This window comes from Hyposmocoma kahamanoa, unplaced genomic scaffold, assembly GCF_003589595.1.
Source record: "Hyposmocoma kahamanoa isolate Upper Pololo Valley unplaced genomic scaffold, ASM358959v1 202, whole genome shotgun sequence".
Classification (NCBI taxonomy): domain Eukaryota; kingdom Metazoa; phylum Arthropoda; class Insecta; order Lepidoptera; family Cosmopterigidae; genus Hyposmocoma; species Hyposmocoma kahamanoa.
The window spans coordinates 9,863,627-9,887,369 of NW_020653726.1; the positions used below are offsets into that span (position 1 = coordinate 9,863,627).

The following is a 23,743-nucleotide window of genomic DNA, read 5'->3' on the forward strand; positions in this document are numbered from 1 at the left end:
AAAGATAAATTAAACTATTTATTAAAAAAAAAACAATTAATGTGATCTAGTCATTGACTTACAATTATATTGGCTCTATAAATGGTTTTAGAAAAAAGAAATTGGTCATATATACTTATTTCACTCAAGTCAAAATTTTAAAACCTTCTTAATACCAAACAACTTAATTAAGTGTGATCTCTCTTAAGATTTACTCTTGTAGTCCTTATTTTAAGTTCATCTGAAAATCAACTGATTATTTTTAGTAAAATTGTTCTATACACATCCAGTAAAGTCTATTAATACTCTAAAAACTAGTGTTTTTAGTTTATTCTAGATATATTTAATTTATGGACATTCTGTAGTGTATAAATGAAATACATTGACAAACATGTTATTTCGCGTCTTCAGTAGATTTTTTTTAAATACTATAATTAGGGTTCATGCAAAATGGATAAAGTAAAGACTATTAAAAGATCTGGTGAAGATGGTGAACCTTGGATATTATGTGACATCATTCGAAACATTAGTCGGTAATTCGGGTACGAGCCGGGCATGATGCATTTTTGTTTGTTGACAAATAAATAAACATTGTGAAGTAATTCTGTGTTCTGAAGTGATAAAAACAATTGAAATGAGCGTGTAAACTACTGTACTTCAATGTTGTGTATGTGTATTGTGCCGTCTATCAATATAATACAGTGAAATCATTGTGTGAAATGTGGTTGGCGTGAAGAAATAACCTCAATTTTGTAATGAAAATTTTATTTCTTCCAACATAAGTTAGGTATGTCATTGAAATATACCTTATCTGATAGGGAATTTATCCACCTTTCTAGTCATATTTAACACATTCCATATAGTTATATAGAATAACGTTTTTTAAGACAATTTTTTTAAATTGTCTTTTTTGTGTCGCTTTCTAAACGATTAAACATTGCGCGAAAAAGTCAGAAATATTTAGAATAATAGAAAAGAAATATAAATTATATCTGATTTCGCCATGTTGCAATTTCGATAGTTTAAATTAACTTGAAATCTATTAGTATTATGAGAATTGCGTCTTACGTTTGTAACGCTTTAGTTACTTTGGTTTTAAAATAGCATTACTAAGAAAACTATCATAGACAATAAATTATCTAAAAACTGTCTACAAGACTAAATCCTGTTCTTCAATTGATCTTGTAGCATTCTAGAAGGGTTACTTGAGAAAAAAGTAACACTAACTACAAATAATTTCTCAAAGCACTCTTGTGATCTACTAATAAAGTTGTACCCACTTTTACTTTAAATTATCTAAAAACCTTCTTCAAGATATCTTGCGGGAATTTGAACTCTTAAAATGTACAATCGAATTAAATTCTATAAAATATCTTATGGTATATATTTATATATAGATGTGCTGCTTGATATCGCTTTTAATTTACTCAAGAAGACCATTAATAAAAATTAAAAATAATAGGGGTTAAAGTATGAAATTGCCGATTTGTACTGAAAATCTAAATTGTTTATTTTTTAAATTTTTAACAAATTTATTTCATCAAAATAGTTGCCATTATTATCTATACATTGCTGCCATCTAATGGGAAGGTTATTAATGCCTTTGCGATAGAACTCCGACGATCTAGACTGCACAAACTGTGTGAAAGCATTTTGTACTGCCTCCTGGGAAGAAAACTTCTTGTCACGTAGATAATTGTCCAAATCACGAAAAAAATGGTAGTCCGTTGGAGCAAGGTCTGGTGAATACGGAGGATGACGAATGGTTTCTAACTGCAGTTCCTGAAGGGTCAAAATGGTTTCTCGTGCTGTGTGAGGTCTCGCGTTGTCGTGGAGCAATAATGGTGAAGATCGATTCATGAGTCGGGGCTGTTTTACTGCTAGTTTTGTCAACATGGTTCGGAGTTCGGCACAATAGACATCTGCCGTTATTGCTCGACCAGATCGGAGAAAACTATAGTGAATAACACCATGCTGAGACCACCAAACAGTTACCATTACCTTTTTATTGGTAAGTTTTGCTTTAGGACACTGTTGTGGCATTTGACCTGGGGTCAGCCATTGCATTTTTCTTTTCCGGTTATCATAAAGAATCCATTTTTCATCACATGTTACAATTCGATCCAATATTCCTTCATTTCTGTACCGGTTCAACAAGGCAACACAAGTTTCAACACGCGTTTCTTTCTGCAGATCAGTCAAATCATGAGGCACCCATTTTTCGTATTTTTTTATTTTATTGATTTGACGCAAGTGAGTCAATATTGTGGGTAAGGTAACGTTAAACCATGCCGCTAATTCCTGGGTAGTTTGACTAGGATCGGCTTCCACTATCTCTCTTAATTCATCGTTATTCACCTGTGTGGGCGGTCTTCCTCGTGGCTCGTTCTTTAAGTCGAAATTTCCATCACGAAAGCGTTTAAACCAAAATCGCACGGTGCGTTCATTAGTAGACCCCTCTCCAAACGCAGCATTGATATTGCGGGCTGTTTCTGCCGCGTTAGTTCCGCGTCGGAACTCGTATTCAAAAATCACTCGAATTTTCGCAGTATCCATCTTTCTTGTCTAAATTGAATAACAAAAACAATTGAAAGTCGATATTCAACTGTTTCAAATTAAAAAAAAAAAAATTCACAGAAACCATTTGAAAAAAGTTTCATTCGAAAACCTCAAACCATGAAGATTCTATGAAAATTCAAAGAACCTATTGCAATAAAACGGCAATTTCATACTTTAACCCCTAATATTAGAGGACCCAAGTTTGATCCTTGTGGAATAGCGGAACTGGTCAAAAATGGAACAAAATCAAATCAATTGAGTGCAACGAACTGCGTTCGGTTTATAAGGTACGATTTTAACCACCGATGCAAGTCCCCGTGTATTCCTAGATGATACACTTTAGATAAAAGTACCTGTAGAGTGATTAACAAGGTCAAAGGCTTTAGAACAATCTGTATAAAATATGTATAAATATGTCAACTTGTCCCTTTTCACTGAAATAATTACATAGGAAAGTTGTATATGAGACTAAAATTGAGTTTGTTGACCTGTACGGCACAAATCATTTCAATCAATTCAGGTTATGGTGAAACTGGTCAAAAATATGATCATACACTAAGCCCTCCAGCAATTTAGAAAAACAGCTAAAGATACATACGTGGGGCGCACTGTAAGATTCCGGAATGAATAAGAAAAAAATACTGTAAATGGTCAGAAATGAATTTATTGTTTCTCAAAATATTCTCCGTTAGCGTTAATGCACTTTTTCATAAGAGTGAGTCAATTTTGAAAAAAATTATGTCGCTCCTCCGTGACAACAACTTATAACATACATAACATAACTTTTGGCAAACAAATGGTCGTGTACCAATCACTATTCACGGTACAACGATTCTCCAAAGCAACAGTAGCCACGTGCCCAGTTTTATTAAAAAAAGAAGCAATCATCCACTTAGAGGCACTTTGCATGCGCGCCACTTTGGTTGGTTTCGGCTCATCTCGAAAAACCCATACGCTCGATTGTTGCTTTGTTTTGGGATCATAACTATAAATCCATGTTTCGTCACTTATTACTAAGTAGATCCCACATCAAATTTGACGACCCTTCGTTGAATCTGGTAAGCATAGCATTACACCAAGTGACCGATCCGTTTTTTGAGCCTCAGTCAAATTGTGTGGGATCCACTGTGAGCACAGCTTTTTCACACCCAAATATAGTATTGATTGTATTTGACTAATTCCTATGCCTAACGATGCCCGAATCTCATGGTATGTCACATGCCTGTCTGTTTTGATCATACGGCGCATAGCATCTATGTTTTTGTTGTTCACAGCAGTGGGCGTGCGACCATCACGAATTTCGTCACTGAGATTCACACCACCGCGTTTGAATTCTGTAAACCAGCTATAAATAGTCGTCTTGCATGGTGCTTCATCGCCAAAAGCAGTTTGAAGCCGAGCGGAACTGCACTAAGCTGTTAAATTACACTTAAAGTCGTAGAAGTTCATACTACGAAAATTTTCACGATTTAAATCCAAGGTGATGTAGACAACCAATTTCTAAAATGACGCCACAATGTAAAAACAAGTGACAGTCAGATGAAACAAACAGTATTCTACAGCCAAAGAGTTCCATTTTAAAATGTTGTAATTACTTTTTAATATTGTTTATGTGTGTGTGGAAACTTATAGTGCGCCCTATATATAGGGTGGTAATTTCGAACATCACTTTTGGGGCCACTTTTATGAATCAGTGTTACCTTAGCAATTTTCCGTAAGGAAGGGAATACACCAGTACTTAAAGGTTTATTATAAGTAAAAAATAATTTTATGATAAGTGCAGACGAACATAACTTAATAAAAATAGATGGAATACCATCGTTGCCAGCATTCTTCGAGACGCCTAAGATTTTAATCTTCTTTAACATATCTTGCTCTGAAATAAGCAACTTACTAATAGAACAATTGGAGGTCTAGAATGTAGGTGTATAGTTTACAGAAACGGTGGGCCTATAGACAGAAGAAGCTATACTATCTTCATATGTCATTCAATTTGGAACACTACTTGTCACCCTCTTAGATTTAGTATTTTTAAAGTTGTCTTTTTCAATTTGCGCAATGTAGTTTTTAAACCACTGGCTCATCATGGACTTGGTTCTAGCACGAAGCATTGAAAAAGTGTCATAGGCCCTGGGGTTGCCATGAATAAAATAGCCTGTGTGACACTTACATTTACGTCGCAACAATTTATCAGTGGTTTGGAAAACTAACTGAGTTTTACCTTGGGAGTGTATTTTTCAATATATAACGAATTGCAGTAAGTTGTAAAAAAAAACAGAACAAAATCGTCACAAGTAAGTTGCACCGAATGTTCCTGCCAGTCAATTTTACTCAACTCGGTAATACAACTTACATAGTCAGCTTTACGAAAGCGCAGCCTACCCATTAACGGGTGTCTCCAAATATGCAGGGACTTCTTTTAACATCATTTCCAAAGAAGGGTATGGTCATCAATTTTGCTAATTGGGTCAGCTTTGATTAACTTGAACGCGTCAAGGTGGTTTGTTATAACAAGGTCGAGTATCCTGCCATTTTGATTTTGTATGTAATTTAGCTGATGTGAAGTGAGATTTTCGAAAAGTTCGTCCACAGCTTTTGACTTGTCGCAATAGTGATTATTTGGACACCCTGTAGTTATAGACTAAGATATAAGTGGTAAGTTGAAATCACCAATTATGCAAGTAATACAGTTGCAGTTGAAGCTGCTAAATGATATATCTGAAGTTATCAATAAATTCCTGATACATTTCGACAGTTAAATACCCCGGAAGATAAGCAACCCCTAAATTTAAGTATGTACTTTTATTTAAAATTACTTGAATCCACACGGCCTCTACGTATTCCGACTGCCAGTCGCTTCTATAAATGTTAACTTCTATAAATAGAACTAATACTTCAATAAATGTTCAATAAGAATTCCATCTTGTTGTATGCAGGTACGCGCGCGTTTCAGAACATTTCTAGTGACTTTAGACAAGGAAGTGTGTGGTGAATTGTTTAAATGATAATGAACTGCGTCTTTTATCTCCTGTATGGTGCTCTATCGGAGTTCATAAAGTCGACCTTTAAGTTAACCTCACATTATGCAAAAATCTATTGGCGTCATAGTGGGTAAACGTGCGGCTATTTTATAGGCTAACTTTAAACTGAAAATGATATGATCTGTACGGAGTACTAAAAAAAGAGATCTCAAAAGTTCGTGGAAATACATTTATTTGTCAAGTTTTATTGAAATTGGTTACTGGGAAGTGTGCGAAACCGGATTTATCCCCTAATGTGCCATCCTTATAGATGGAATATTTTCTTCACATTTAAATGGGACCAATACTGAGGTACCCTTTTTTCAACAAAAAAAGAATCATCGAAGTTGGTTAAAAATGAGAGCCAGTAATAAATTGGAAATTTTATTGTTTCAAATTTAGTTCAAAGAGTTCGTAACATCATGGAGTTCGCAAATGTGTTTAAAAACTTTTGAGTGACATAAACGTTCCGTGCAGTACGTATCGGTATCAAATTCGTTTATGAAACACTTTTTTAAATTTGAAATCGAGTATATATTTGTTTTTTCAAACAAACCAACGTTTCGGGCCCTTTACAGGTCCCATGGTCACGGGTGACTGAGTGAGTGATAAAGTCATCAACCAACTTTTTTTATTAAACGCACACACTCAACATAGTCCCGCACTAGGGAAAACCCTGTGTCACGGGTGCCATGGACACACACATAGACAACCACAAATTACACCCAAACTCACGAGAATAATAAATGACTATATTTTTTGTCTACACATCAGACATCTTGCTTTTCTTTCATTAATTATCTGCATCAATATTGCGAAGTTCTTGTAGTGCTCTACACAACGTCTTTTAAGAACATTTTTTTATATATTTAATATGCCAAAAAAAAACTACCAAAAATTACCACTTCTCTTCGTTCATCATCGCTTTGTTAAATATGCTAATTCATTTTGCGTCTTCTGACAAATTGGTATATTAGAAGATAAATCTATTCAAAACCAATTATCATTCATTTTGAAACTGATTTTAAACGGTTGTCGTACTTTACGGTGAATCCATTGATACATTTTCGCTACACCGCTACTAAGATTCTTTGGCAAATTGGTTCTATACATTCAAATTTGCAGTCTAAAAATATCGTTTTTAATACAATTGCTCAAAACGTGGTATTTTTCGTACTACAAATCGTGCCGAAAGTTGGAATTTTCGCACTAGTGCTTTTTACTTTTCCATTTTTTTTAAATTTACTGTTGTTTCAAATCTTAAGCACAGAACTAAAGAAGTTGTATATTTATTTAATATTTATGTGCTTTGTGACATAAGTCATTCGTCATTAAAACTTATATTTATTTACAAATACTATATAATGAACGTATCGAGTGGAGGTCCACAGTCTCTGCCTACCCCTGAATGGGTGACAGGCGAGATTTTTATGTATATATTTGTTCTATGTATTACAGATAAATTGTATCTCACTACCGTGCACGGGTTCCTAAAGAAGTTTAAACAAAAGTACCAGGACTTCATAATAAGAAAAGTGGTTACAGACCGATATTACAGAAAATAAACAAAAATAGCACGTTAGAACTAGATTTCCTTAGACTTTTAAATAATGGTTGCAGTGGTTGTATTTCATTATTTTAATTTACTAGCAGAAAATGAGTTTTTTTTAAATACTGTTTTGTTTTATTTTCAATGTAGGTTTTTCGCAAATGTATTAAAAAACGTCGTTTGATACACGTGCGGATTTGTCATTTTCACTTGTCTCGCGTCTTGACCCTCGCCTCTGGCCCGGGCCAAGAAGCCTCGAGACTCGTAAATAATGACTAACTTTCCGCACTTATATCAAAAATACCTATTTCACCTAACTGTGCGCAAAAGCGTTTTTTGCACGCCAGTGTGGAAAAAATTTTTGAAATTCGAACTTGACGATGGATTGAAAGAAAAAAATGACACGTTCAAATAAACGACTTGTCGTACATTACTTATTTATGTAATAAATCCGTTGGTATATTTCATTCTTATTATTGTGATAACTAATTGTGTTTATTAAATTATTTTAATTCGTTGAAGAACTAAAATAATTTCAATAATCACTTAATCATACAAAATAAAAGTATAAGCAAGAATAAAAATTGATGAGGTGTAAATTCAGAGCCATCCGAAGATAAACTTTTTCTTTGAATTTAAGTAACTTATGTTTTTCAATTGTTTTTCTTTCATGTACCAATTTCCTCGCTCTAGTGAGGTGAAAAGTTGTGTGTTTCGCTCGGCAGCAAAGTTGTTTTGCGTCTCATGCCCTAAAACCCTCGCTACGCTCAGGAATCTGTTCTTGAACCATAAGCGAAGCTTCCTTCGCTTGCTCAGGTTTCAATACAAACACTCGCGTCAAACAACAAATTTGCAGCCTTGCATAACTAATAACTATTGTGTATCTGTTATGTATAGAGAGACACATCTATTGGGGGTCTTTGTCAGTAGAAATACCTGTTTTCAAAAATGATCGATATGTATAGTTACAAACCTGTACAGGAAGGTCATTGTAGGTTTTACTTTTATAAGACATAAAATCTAACCGTAACCAACGACGCACTTTACGTGTTTTTCAGCTAAACTTAGTAGGGCTTACAAATATTTATCCCGCCCCGGGAATCGAACCTTCTCAGGTTTGATTCCCGTTGTCCCGTTCCCTCTGCGTGGCAGTCCGGCATGGTAACCGTTCGGCCACGGAGGCAGCAAGTTATGTGCCAACCACCCTATATTTCACTATTGTCACGAAAGTTATTAATTCAATACCTTATTTTTAAATTTCCAAAGAATATTCCAATTTACGCTACAGATGTTTTAAAAATTGAACTATACAAATAATTAATAAAATGAAATTAATTATAATAAATTGTATATGTATTTCATTATATATATATGCGGAGCTATGTTAAGTGTGCTTTATTATTATTATTTCCTACGTGTAACAATCGTGAGAATCTTTTGAAGAACTTTTTAAATGATTTGTGCAAGAGTCCAAGGACTCTGATTTAGTACATTGAATTCTCCTATGGTATGAAAAAAAATTGGTCGATTTCTGCCGTCCTGATTTTTTCTTCTGATACTGTGAAATATCCTTACAATGAACTAAGTGCTAATTTAAAAAAGATAATCAATCAATCAATTCACGCTTGACTAAATATTTACTATGCTAAAATATTATAGTTCCCAAAAAGAAAACCTAATGGTTCCTAAGACAGTATCCCTGTATCTCCTATGGTTTCGTATTTCTCCACATTATCCCAGTTAAAAAAAACACTGTATACTTCAATAAATAATTTTCGCTAGTTGTCATACAAAAGATATCAACGTCCTCAAAAGATAATATAAAACAAAAAAGTTACTTTAAAAATCCCAACAGTTCAATAAAATTTAAATTAACAAGGTTTCATTCAGATTGAAATTTTAAAAGTATAGAAAAGTCAATTCGGGTAGTGCCCTCAGATTTCATTTGGTTACTCCGGTTACTCTAATTGAAGGGATTTCCACCAATTTATGTTTTAAAATTGTGTTTGACTTAAGTCACAATATAATTTTATATGTTTCTGTTCGATAATCGATAAATAAAATAAAAAAATTAATTTAATTTTGTGATACACAAGTTTGTCGCTAATTTCGGTTTAGGACTCCTTGAAAACTAGTGCGACAGCATAATTAACGACATTCAGGTTCGTTATACGTACGCATACTCGATGTACGTACGCCATAGCCGCACAAATGACAGCACGAATTGTAATAGTCGTTATATTTTGTTTATTGCTATTTGTCTCTTTGTTTAATGTATTTTTTTGTTTGTGATTTTAATTCTTTTTAATTTCATTTGTTTGTCTAAGTGTTATGAATTTCTTTTTCGTATCTTCGTGTTGTGGTCTTACAATACATGTTTTTCTATTCTATAGGCGATCGTAGGACAGGACTCAAATGACGTAGATTTTATTGTACGGGAACCATACTCCGTAAAATGTAGCTTGACTAAAACGACACAATATGTCAAACTTCAGTAATGGACACAATCACCAAAATCGAGATTCGATGTTAAATATATCGACTGATCTGTGACAAATTTAAATCCGTGTTATAACTAGTGATATGATAAGCGAGCGCATATTTACTTAAACTACACTATTGTCTCCACGAAAAAATAATATGGATATGCCTTTTACAATTTATTAACATTCCGTCGTTTGAATTCGTCCCACGAAATAAAAATAATAATATCGCACATACTCAAAATAGCCCCGCACTAGGGAAATCCTGTGTCGCGGGTGTCATGGACACACACATAGACAAACACAAATTACACCCAAACTCACGAGAGAAATAAATGTAGGCCATACAAATATGTAGGAAATAATGTAGGAATCAAACCTGGGATCTCTGCGTGGCAGTCCGGCATGGTAACCATTCGGCCACAGAGGCAGTTAAAGAAAAGGGTTTAACCTTATTATTTATAAAAGTGATATTATACTTATGAAAATTATCTGAATTGATAGAATATATGAAATGATTGTTATACTAATATTTTATCAAACGAGAATTGTATGAAATTAAGTTGTAGGAAATGAATTTAATCTAACTCAAAATTATATTGAATTTGCGGTATATCCTTTGAAATTACTTCATTGTTAATTTAAAATAAGTGAGGTGCACTCATTTTGGATGTGTAATCATTTATAACCTTAGACCTCTGCGTGGCAGTCCGGCATGGTAACCGTTCGGCCACTGAGGCAGTTAAATTCTAGAAAAAAAAATCACTTCATATAATGAACGTTTAATGTAAACTTGCTTTATATAATTTAAATTTTTATACCGACCACTTACACTAACACTCATTTTTAATAACGTTCATAAATTATATACCACACTTAAAATAACGTCATTTTATTTAAATTTCATATCATCTAGAAATAGGATTATTTCCGAAAAACGGTATTCCTAATACTAATATTATATTAATTATAATTTGGCCTGAAAACATGTTCGGAAACGTAAACAAATCCGTTTCTGGCAATTAATAATATAAATATAAAATTAATAATAATTTTGTCGAAATAAAAATTCAGCATTGTAAACTATATTAAGGAAAACAACTCTCCCCGCACCACCGGATTTTAATATGAGGTTTACAATTTTTTTTTTAATAAAATGTGAATGTTATATCAAACAAGAATTATATTATAGAAAATGAATTTGGTCCAAATAAAAATTATATTAAATGGTATTTGTTTTGAAATTAATTTATTTAATTTTCATATAAGTGAGGCGCATACTTCAAAATGGCCACCGTAAAATATAACGATATTGTTCTATTTATTTTTGATTCAGTTCTGGGATCGTTTTTGTTATTTGTTTTTATTAATATTCTTAAGCATTTTATTTTTATTCAAATTAGTTTTATGCCATGATCTTGTTTTATGTAACAATAGGGATAACAAAAATGACGCTAGTCGAACTTTCAAAAACAACCATGAAATAACATTCATGTCTATGTCCCGTAAGACTGGATAGTCCGTCGATACTGCCAGATCCACTCAGCCATTTGCCACTCTCGTGTAAAGCTCGAACGCTATATTAGGGAATTAAAAAAACAAGAAAAAACCGTGCCGTTACCAGTGCTACTATATCGTATTTACGATAACACACGGGCCGTACAATGGACTAACTAAGTACTAACTAATTAAGTAACTTTTTGAAACTATGTTAGGCGAATCTTGGACGGGCTCCAATGCGGAAAAGAGACAATTTAGACACTTGTTTAAGTAGTTATTACAAACATACCTGTTAGAAGATTATCTTTAAAACAATACCTTCCTACACAGATAATGTATATTGTAAAGATATATGTTCAAATTTACAATTTAGCTTTCCTGTAAATCTCTGTTTATCTTTCGCAGACTGGCAGCGAAATTATGTATGCATGATACTTTGGAGCGCTGCATTGGGGTACAACAGAATTTAGGAATTCACTCGGAGTAGCTTTAAAACAATAGGGAATACCTACATAATGCAGGTGCTGAAGCTTTCATATGCGGGGAAACTTTACAGCCCTCCACTATGCGCTTAGTTCAATAATCCACCCTTCCTCTGTAACACATTTTCACCTTAATTAAACACAATTATTTTGATGATTTCAAACATATTGATGCGCTTACTTAATAATAGTAACTACTTATTATATTTTCTAAGCGCATTCTGTTTCTTTTACGGTAATGTTTGATTACGTATTGAAGTTTCCATTTTGTAATAAAACTACATTGCAATTTCACTAGTTGCAAATGTATAAAAGAAATTCAAGACAGTTTCATACAGTAAACATTGTAAGGTATCTAAATTATAGCAAATATGAAAGCAAAAATTCACATTGTGATAAGTTCTACATTATTGGCTCGTTACTCAATAAACAAATAAATGGAAGGAAGTCAAAGCATTTGCGATATTGAATGGGCGTTATTTCATTTCGCAGAATTGAAATATAAGTACCAGCAACTTGCGTGAAGGACTTTATTAGAATGAACTTATCAGCCAACAACGAAAACAGCAAACGAGTTAAACCAAATACAATCAGTGGTACACAAAGGCGCGTTGGGCTAATCTTATTGTGGGTGAGCGAGGACAAAAGCCTCGATACGAAAGCGGTGGGTGTGATATAAGGAACAGGAGCTAGCAGTCCGTAGTTCGGAGCCCCGGAGTCTGGCAGTGGCAGCGGCCATATTTGCCGCTCGAGTGCCGCCAAATGGGCGGGCGACGGGTGGACGAGTGCGAAAACCCCGTCACTCGTTCCCTAAAAGTTAATGGGGCTTTTTGTCGAGCTACCGACCGACTCTTGTAATGCAATTAACTTCGACAAAGGCGCTATCGTTAACGAATTAATTTTAAAGCGCTATGTGATATGGAATCTTTAGAGAGTTTTTGCAGGTGTTGTGGCTATTAATGCTGATCTTCTTTTTCATAATATTGAAGAATGGAGAAGAGAGCTTTTGTTTGTCATGTAGTATTCAAGATATGTATAACTAAAGAAAAGTATAATACATAAAACATCCAAGTGTAAATGTGTCTAATATTTCGCAAATTGGGCAGCAAGTCTTCTACTGAAAACTTTAAATTTCAAATGGGCCTGATAAATATGATAAATTGATAAACTTATAATGAACTTTATTGTAAAGTTCATTATAAGTTTATCAATACGCTATCACAACTTTATAGTTATGTACTTCAGGCTATATTTTTCAACTACAAGTTTATGTAACTACAAATAATTGGAATAGACAATTTTTATGAATGAGGAATGGATTAGAGAGGCCACCGCTGCGCCGTGTTGTGACGGCGAGTTGCCACAATGGCGACCACCCGCAGCCGGGCGCTCCCATGCCGGCACTTGTGCGTGCCCACTCGTCTGGAAGCACCGCCAACAATCAACAAACTAGACAACTACCTAGAATTCCACGCCAATCCATGATTTCTAACAAAAAATTGGTTACAAAACTTTCGTATCTCTTCAAGCAACTGGTTCAGTAGCTCCATCTCGAAATTAGGTCGCTCCAATTGTCCGTAAATACCATGCCGTTTTATAAGACTGCATTGATCGGCTTTACAAAACGAACTGTTTTGAATTTTATCATCAAAATTTTAGTTTTTTTTTTTTTGAATTGGAATTTCGCACATGAGGTCGTGTTTTGAATATTTTCTATTTGTGTTTGTATAAAGGACGTCATATTTGTAAAGTAGAATATAAATGTTTAAATGAAATGCATTTTCGTTTTCTATTATTTTTTCAAGCATGTTCTGAAGTTATAAGAAATATATTCATAAGCAAAAATGTTTACAGGTATGGTTCAAGAACCGTCGTGCAAAGTGGCGTAAGCAGAAACGTGAAGAACAGGAGCGACTCCGTAAGCTACAGGAAGAGAGAGCGTGTGGTCGGGCACCACTGGTTTCACGATCTGCGCCCGCCCTGTCTCCAACACCGCACCATTTGCCAGCACCGCCTACGCCGCGTCAGTATTCTGACGATTCAGATTCAGAAGTTGAAGTGGCTTGAATTAATTAATAATGTAAAGAAAACTTTGAAAAGTGATCTCTTACCATTAGGTAAGGTTGTTTGGGAGTCGCGATAGTAAAAAGAAGAAATTTTTGACAAATATTTACTTTTTGGTAACTGCTTACCGAAAATAATAATGTTAAGTCATGTGTTGTCACGTTGCATTTACAACAGTGCTGATGTCTAAGTGTTGAAAAGACGAATACTACATGTTTGTCCACTTGATAAGTAAATAAATATCTTTGTGCTTAGGAGATATTTTCGGAAACATAATTTTTAGACTGGATGGTAGTAACGGTAAAGTAAGGTGAAATTAGGAACAAAAATTTGCTACTTAGCCAAACAGCGTTATGGTGTAAAATATTATTATCCGCAATTAATGTTAGATAGTATATAGTAATTTATCTTCTATGTATCTATATTGATGTAGTAGTACCTAAGAACAATTTTAATAAATACCCGTAGATTGTAGAGCTTAAACATAATAATATGTAATACTAATGTTCCCTTCTTGTATTAACTACATTGTTGGTTGCAATAATTTGCACGTCATGTACCCAATATAAACATGACTAATTTAAACGATTTCAGTTATTTATCGGAATCTCAACAATTACTATAACGTATATCTCTGTTTTTTTTACGATTTCTTTATGTATTGTAGTATTTTCTTGTCTAATAGAACTTTCTGTCAATGTATATCTAAACCATACGTAACATACTTACAAGTTGTAATAGCAATGAGGGAAATGACGTAAAATAATTCAACATAACAATGCAGTTTTATTCGTCTATTGGGTGTTCCAACCAGTGAATGAAAGAAATAACCTTACTGGCGTTTCAAGGCGGTGCAAAATTGAACATATAAATAAAGAGCATAGAAATAAAAAAATCGATAACGATGACATAAAAACACGTTATATATTGTATAAAAAGGTAAGGTTGCGTTAGTCGTGGGGTACGATTCACATTTCTCCCAACACGAACGTCGGCCGGCCACTGGTTTGTTTTTGTTAACTTGCTTAACTTAATAGTTCAAATTTATATTACTAGATATTACTTCCTACGCATGTGAGACCAAATATGGCTGGAGTATGACTTAGGCGGTGGTACGACTAACGCAACCTTTTCCTATACTTCATTTCAAAAGTGACGACTTAGGGCCATAAATAAGGCCAGCGCAAACCGGCGGAAGGCGGGGAAGGGTACCGAAGAGGATTATGCCCGGCAGCAGATGAGGGATATCCATTACGATACTGTGAGCATCCGCCAGTGTACCGCAGAGTTGGGTGGAATTCCGCGGCATCCGCCGACACGCTGTCGTTCGGATTTGATTCTGTTCCATCAGCGACTACGCAGTCGAAAAATCCCCGGCGCATTCAGGCAGGCTCATCCAGTGGTTCCCGGCATATGGTGGTGGATTCCGTCGCATACCGCCGCCCCGCTCTAGAGTTCTCTACAATGTCGCAGAGAGATAAGCGTCACGATATTCTGAGGTCTAAGAGCATTAAAATTTAAACCTTACTTCAATTAGGAAATGAAACTATTTATCAGGATTTAAATCGCGAATATTTGTTATATAGTTATAACAGAAAATGTAAATTGATAAATTTAATGTCCTCTGCCTTCCCGACCTCCGGTTTCCGCTGGCCCTTACAAAAAATTTCAACGGACACAACATTTTACCATAAGCGATTTTTTTCTGAAGTACAGCTATACATAGGGCGCACTATAAGTTTCCGGAACTGGCCACTTACATAAACTATATTTAAAAAGTAATTACAACATTTGAAAATGTTACTCTTTGGCTGTAGAATGCTGTTTGTTTCATCTGACTGTCACTTGTTTTTATATTGTGGCGTCATTTTAGAAATTGGTTGTCTACATCACTTTGGATTTAATTCGTGAAAATTTTCGTAGTATGATTTTCTAAGCACCATGCAAGACGACTATTTATATGAATAGAATAGATAGAATAGAATGCAAACGCGGTCGTGTGAATCTCAGTGACGAATTTCGTGATGGTCGCCCGTCCACTGCTGTGAACAACAAAAACATCGATACTGTGCGCCGTATGGTCAAAACAGATAGGCATGTGACATACCATGAGATTCGGCCATCTTTAGGCATAGGCATGAGTCAAATACAATCAATACTATACAAACATTTGGGTGTGAAAAAGCTGTGCTCACAGTGGATCCCACACAATTTGACTGAAGCTCAAAAAACGGATTGGTCACTTGGTGCAATGCCATGCTTACCAGATTCAACGAAGGGACGTCAAATTTGGTGTGGGACATAGTAGCGGGTGACGAAACATGGATTTATAGTTACGATCCCAAAACAAAGCAGCAAAACAAACCAACCAAAGTGGCGCGCGTGCAAAGTGCCTCTAAGCGGATGATTGCTTCTTTTTTTAATAAAACTGGGCACGTGGCTATTGTTGCTTTGGAGAATCGTTGTACCGTGGATAGTGATTGGTACACGATAATTTGTTTGCCGGAAGTTATTGACAAACTCAGTAAAAATAACCGTAAACGCCGTATCATCTTGCACCACACGGCCAGACACAAATGAATTTTTGAAGGTGAACAACGTTGACCTTATAAACCATCCCGCGTAACGTCCCGTCCTGGCACCTTGTGACTTTTATTTATTTCCAAAAATTAAGAACCAGGAGGCTGACGAAGAGTATGAAAAGTATTTTAAATTTTTATTGAATTGATATTCAATTATTTTTTGTGAAATTACTCCACTAGTTTTTTGTAATCATTAATACAGAGATCGGACACTCAGAAAAAATCCTTCGATCCGGTCGGATTCGAACCGACGTCTTCTTGCATACCGTGCCAGACGCTATACCAACTAAACCACGGAACGAACCAACGGACCCAACGAATTTTTCTATATGCTTGCGTCGCTTTGTATTTGGTTTTTCAACGACTTTTTAGTCGTAGCGCCATCTATGAGAAATCTATGATAGATTTATCACCCAGTTAGTACCTTTACAGCTACTAGTCCTGGCGAGAGATGTCGCTATTCACTGTATTTTAAATTTTTATTGAATAGATATTCAATTATTTTTTGTGAAATTACTCCACTAGTTTGTTGTAATCATTAATACAAAGATCGGACACTCCATTGACTTACAAATAAATGGACGACGGGTCTAATACAAAAACCACGAAAAAATGTCCCAAGTCAACCTATTCGAAATTTAAATTGTTATGTCATCGCAGTATCGCGCTGTCCGTAGAACAAATGAAGACTAAAGCGGAGTGTCGCGCTCTGTATACGATTTTAGCGCCTTACAAGTGCGGACACTTTTTAGCGCGGACCCGACGTCCATATAATTGTAAGTCAATGGGACACTCAGAAAAAATTCCTTCGATCCGGTCGGATTCGAACCGACCAAAAATATATGAAAAATATATGTTTCAGAGATTGTCACGGAGAAGTGGCATAAATGTTTTCAAAATTGGTTCATTCGTATGAAAAAGTGCATTAACGCTAGACATGAGCGCCAATAACAGACCAAACGGCGGCGCGAGCGCAACCCTAAAACGAGTTTGTATTTTGGTATTTGTTTTTACAAAAACCGTTATACAAATACTTTTTCAAAGGAAAAAATAAAATAACGTATTGTCTATAATAGTAATAAAGTTTTTATCAGTTCGATCAGGCGCTCCGATCGTACGCACGCGCACGATTCCATATTGTGAATGCGTAGTGAAAATGGCAACGCCAGAAGTTGACAAAATAAGTTTTTAAACAAAACATCTTTAAATATAAACTCACTAACTACCTTTTGTCGCCTATCTATGTCACCTCTGCTGAGGCCGGACGGCTCGCTGGCCTACATTGCAGAAGACAAGGCAAATCTTTTTGCGTCACTCTTTGTAAAGAGTTTGCGTCTGGATGTAATCTTACTTCAGGCTGCCTGCATTATGGCGCCAATTCCCATACGCCATAAAAACTAGATCTCTGCGGAATCTAGATGTGAATAAAGAAAGCGGGCCAGATGGAATTACAGCACTAGTCCTACGTAACTGTGCGCCTGAGTTGTCTCCTGTTCTCACACGCCTACGCCTATACCGCCTCTCTCTTGAGATTGGTGTAGTTCCCAGGTCGTGGAAGCTTGCAAACGTGCAACCTGTGCCGAAAATGGGAAGCAGAGCTGACTCTGTCAACTATAGATCTATCTCAGTCACTTCCATACTCTGCAAGACTATGGAATTTATACTCAACAACCGTCTCTTGTCGTATCTTGAAGACAACGACCTCCTCAGTGATCGCCAGTACGGATTCCGAAGAGGGCGATCAACTGGGAATCATCTTGTGTATGCCTGTCACATATGGAGCAAGGCTATAGAAAAGCAAGGTGAAACACTTGGAGTGTCTTTGGATATCCCTAAAGCCTTTGACAGGATCTGGCACGCAACGTACGGCAAATCTTTTAAGTAAGATTCCTTTTTATGGGCTTCCCACTTTGCAATTGGATCTCGGATTTCTTGAGCGAACATTCGATTCGAGAGGTCTTAGAAGGCAACTCTTCGGAACATATGGCGATAGATTCCTCAGGGTTCTGTACTGTCTGCAACTCTCTTTCTACTGCGTATCAATGATATGTTAATTCCAGGTACCTTTGCGTATACTGATGACAACACAGTTGTAGATAGGTAGACAGTTACCGCTACCAAACGCAGGCGTGTCTATTCTCCACAAAACAGAGTTCCATTGAGCTGACTCCGACTTTTCGTGATATATCCATACCGATAGCCGACTGTCTCCAGCTACTTGGAATGGACCTGTCGTCCAATTTGTACTTCGGCAGATACGTTGAGTACAAGACCAAACATACAGCAAGGAAGCTTGGGATCCTTTCCAGGGTGAGGCGTTACTTCACACCGGAACAAGCACCATATCTTTCTACGTTAGTTTTGATTATAGTGACCCTCCCTACCTAACCTTATACGGGTATACGAGAAGGAAACTATAACCTGTGCGCGCACAGGAATCTTACAAGTTCAGGTTCTGTTCCCAGATCCGCCAGTGTACAGGGTTCTCACAGACCTCTGTCACTTGACTTCATCCGGTTCTTCGAGAAGCTAGTGCCTCGGGTGAGCCGACTCGGGAGCACGTACGATACCCTCCTTATTTTCCAGATAGGTACCGGAGCTGTAGACACACTCACTTCCCGTTGCGCATTGCACAACTAGCAGTTGCCACCGCTAAGCCGTCGACGCTGAGTCCACTACCAAATCTCCTCATTGGGGGCGGAGCTGTAAGACACGCTCACTTCCCGACGCCGAAAAACGACATCTCTCCAGTTCCCAATAACCTAAGCGGCTGGAGGGACCGGAGGATATCTAACTCATCGTCTACTAGCTCTCCGGGCTAGTGTCGGAGATGCCAGTCGCAGTGTCCTGCGACAATGTCTGGACATAGTTTCCAACTTAAAGGGCAACTCACATGCTCCGCGCGTCTCCTCGCATACAGGTCCTCAACTAGATCGCTACTAAGACGCGCTAGCTATTCACGAGACAGACGCCCCATGCAACCGGGGCAGACAAACGTGTCCATCTCTGCTGCTAACCACAAACCCCAGCGAGTCCATACTCAAGACGGGGTTCGCCAGAGACGGCAATGGCGTATCACTGGCGCAGGGCTTGGCCCGGTACTGCGGGGTACCAGTGCCCGCAGTGCCGTCGAGCCCGTAGTCTCTCCGGAAAGCCCTATCTCTCGGGTCAGTAGATAGGGACACACACACCGGGACAGTTGCTTCAGCTGTACCAAGCACAAATTCGGTCGTGCATGGAGTACTGCTGCCACCTTTAGGATGGATCTGCTACATACCAACTTGGGTTCAATTGACAACCGTGCCAAGCAGCTTGTAGGTGACTCGGAATTAGTGGAGGCGAAGCTGCAGAGCCTTGAACACCGCCGTAAAGTTGCCAGCTTATCGGAATTTTACAGTATTTATCACTAAGAGTGTGCGATGGAATTAGACGATTTAATTCCGCTTTCCCCTTTCCATCATCGGAGGACTAGGCGTAGACTTGAGTTCCACCTCTATGTTGTGAATATTCCAAAGATTCGCACGAAGCGTTACTGTTCCACATTTATATGGCGAACGGCTATGGAGTGGAATTCCCTGCCTGCAGACTTGTTCTCTGAACGTTATAACTTGGGCCTTTTCATGGCGAAAGTGAATAGACATTTATCCATCGTCGATCTCGACGATCTCGGCTCTTTCCATCAAGTGAGATGGAGGTTAAATGCGAACCTACCTATGCGAATTTTATAAAAACAATAAGTTTTGTCTTAGAAAAGTCATTTTCTGGCGTCGCCATTTTCACATAAACAATGCAGAAGCGTGTTGGATGCACGCGCGTGCGTACGATCGGAGCGCCTGATCAAAGTGAATGGCGCGCCGATTGCATTTGTCGGCGGGGGCACGGCGCGAGGAAAAACGCGGCGACGGCGGCGCGTTCGAGTATAATTAACGCTAACGGAGAATATTTTCAGAAACAATAAATTTATTTCTGACCATTTATAGTATTTTTTTCTTACTCATTCCGGAAACTTATAGTGCGCGTTGGTGATCCTTGATTTCCTTTCACGCTGTGTTTACTCAATCAAAGTCATAGAAGGATTGTATTTCTAAAGCCGTTTCAAGAGTACCTAAAGCAAGTATTATTCATATACTAACGAGTACTCTTAGAGTAAAGCACATTAATTTAAATAAGACCCAATTATTTGTACTCTCAAAATGTTCGATTTCAAGGAAGGTCACAATATTATAAAATTTAGCATACATAACTAGACGTTATATATCTAGTGTCTGTCAAAACATAGATTCTTCAAGCCTAGAATATCAATGAATGACATCAATTTGTTGGTACTGTAAGTATAGACTAGCCACACACTGCTCGGAAGCTATTATCTTACCAACGAACAAAACCACCGAGGAGGTTATGGCTTTAATCTGCCAAAACCTATCTAAAAGAACAGATTATGATCACACCCTAAGCAAACAATCCCAACATATTTACTCCTTACCTGTCCTAGCTATCTGGGTATCCTAGCTAAACTCTAGCTATAAAAACCGAACTATTTATTTTAGCTAAAATCCTAGCTAGGCTTTTTTTTATAATTCTACTAAAATTCATTATTTCATTTTCAAATAAATAATCTTCATCGTGCACGCTGTTAAAACGACACCACAGGCCTGAACAACCATTGGATGCTCACTGGGTTACATCAATATAGATCGCCCAGCTGCCTTAGTCCTCGTCTCGCAGCTATACACGTTCCAACAGGTTTTCTTACTTTATTTGGACGAAGCAAATAAACACACAAATTATCCCAACAAAAATAACATCAGGAGTAAATATGATATGATGATATATTATCATATTGAAGATTCATAATAATTAAACAAATATATTTTCCCTTGAATGTAGATAGTTCTTATTCACTTGGAGGAATGATCAACAACCATACACATATACACAGGTTAATATGTTCATGAAATCAAAATAAAATAAGTCATATCCATCCAAGTTAGTAATCCATCTCCTCCTGTCCTTTTATGTTAGCCTCTATCTGCATTCGCCAGAAAAACTTTCATCCTACAACAGCGACCTACATCCTACAACTATATGAAAAATAAACACAAAAGATTAATAAACATATAACAACAAAACATAAATAACTTATCGCCTATTAGAAATAGAAAATCCTTACACTATCTACTGAAGAACCTCTTCATCCTTTTTACATGAAGAAGATCCTGCCTGCCGGATCTACTCCTCTTCACACCTATTTTCCTCAAAATATAATCAACCCTACTCAACCGATTTACTACCCTATACGGCACTTTAAATAATCTCGCTAACTATACACTTCTGTTGGAAACCCTCCTAGGACAATATATCATTACCAAATTTCCTGGCTGATACACAATTACTTTTGCTTTCTTATCATGATTGCATTTCTGTTCATTTGCATGCATGCGTGCATTTCCTTCTTATTCGTTCCTTAACCACATCGACCAAGGCTGCTTGTTTCAAAACCTTATCTTGCAAGTTCTCCGCAACATTGACACAATTAATTCTCAATTCCATATCTGACGCACATAAAGGTTCTCTACCAAACAATACCATATATGGTGACAACCCGGTACTACTATGTTTACTACAATTGTACGCGAAACGCGCCAATGGTAACATGCTACACCAATTTCTTTGCTTGCCTCCTTTATACTTCGCCAACATTCCTAATAGAGTCCTATTAATTCTCTCACACGAGGCAAGTTGACATGTCCCATGTGCCTGTAATTTCACCAGCACCCTTATCCTTCAAAACGGGAACACAGTAATGCTGACATTACTGCTTGGCGGCAGAAATAGGTAAGATAGCAATATTTCCCTGGACGAACTCTTTCACGAGGAGCTCTATTGCTACTGGAGTTGCTAAGATACCTAAACTTATCATGCACCACAGCTACGTTCCTTCGTTGGGTTTTGGGGCACAGGTTTTCTTTTGGGATTTCACAAGGATGCACACAGGCATCTTCTTAAAGACTCGTGTGTGATGGAAACAAACGTCCTAATTAGGCAAACACTTCTTTTAGTATGCACGTACTGTTTTCATATTATAATTTCGTTGGTAAGTAATCAGTATTATTTTATGAAATTAACTTAATTGAAGTATAACTAAGTAAAGAAACCCTAACGATCTACTATTAAATTTTAATTCATCGTTCTATTCCACTTACCTTAGAATAGTCCATAGTAAATATGTTCAGTCAAAATCAAAATAGTCTTTATTTCATAGCATTATTACACTTGAAATCGTCACATTGGTTAAACTCTATCGCTCATTCGTAAGGCAGATTCCCTGAGAAGAATGAGCAAGAAACTCTAGGGGTTGCTCTTTGTAAATAACGTTTGTACATATTCAACATTTACAATATGTTTTTTTGTTTTGAAACATCAGAGAACGAGACTACCTCCATAAGATAAACGGTTTACTACCACAGATTTTTGTCATCCAAGTGCGCAGAAGTTGTATAATAACCTTTAGTATAAAGTTTTTGTTTCACTATAGTTTTAAACCTCGTGAAAGGCAAATTTTGTATAACAACCGGAATCTTGTTATAGAAGCGTAAACATTGCCCCTTAAATGAATTTGTGACTTTGTGAAGACAACTATTAAGAACGGCTAGTTATTTTTATTCCTCGTATTAATGTCATGTCTGTCACTATTTTTCATAAACAAATTATTATTCCTCTAACATTGACTTACAATTATATCCTCTAAACATAAATTACATTTTCCTAAATGTACTGTGAGGATAGTGTACGAATGTTAATTTCCTTAAACTTATTTCTCAAAGGTACTATGGGGTCGGGATTGTAAATTGCCCAACCGCACGTTTCTGCAGGGCAAAGATTCTGTAGATATCGAAGGCATTACCCCAAAGCAAAATCCCGTATGTCATTAGACTGTGAAAGCAGGTGAAGTAAACCAATCTAGCGGTTTCGACGTCTAAAAGTTTCCATATTTTTTTAATCGCGTACACTGCAGAGCCGAGCCGTTTTGATAACTTACTTATACGTGGGGCGCACTAGTTTCCGGAATGAATAAGAAAAAAATACTATAAATGGTCAGAAATTAATTTATTGTTTCTCAAAATATTCTCCGTTAGCGTTAATGCATTTTGAATGATGAACCAATTTTGGAAATAAATATGCCACTCCTCCGTGACAATCTCTGAAACATATTTTTCATACTCTTCGACAGCGTCTTCAGGTGACCGCTTAACAGGTTCTTAATTTTTGGAAATAAATAAAAGTGACAAGGTGCCAGGTCGGGACTGTACGCGGGATGCCTCATAAGGTCAATGTTGTTCACCTTCAAAAATTCATTTGTCTGTCTGGTCGTATGGTGCAAGATGATACGGCGTTAACGGTTATTTTTACGGAGTTTATCAATAACTTTCGGCAAACAAATGGTCGTGTACCAATCATTATTCACGGTACAACATTTCTCCAAAGCAACAGTAGCCACGTGTTCAGTTTTATTAAAAAAAGAAGC

At 36.6% G+C, this 23,743-nt stretch overlaps 1 protein-coding gene across 1 annotated transcript in view; it reads left to right on the forward strand.

Annotated features, from left to right (window-relative positions):
• Positions 1–13,639, forward strand: part of LOC113227113 (homeobox protein goosecoid-like) — a 35,543-nt gene extending 21,904 nt beyond the window's left edge. Inside the window, exon 3 of the mRNA XM_026459990.1 lies at positions 13,427–13,639. Coding sequence (XP_026315775.1) covers positions 13,427–13,639 — 213 coding nt within the window. The remainder of the gene's footprint in view (positions 1–13,426) is intronic.
• Positions 13,640–23,743: the final 10,104 nt, after the last annotated feature.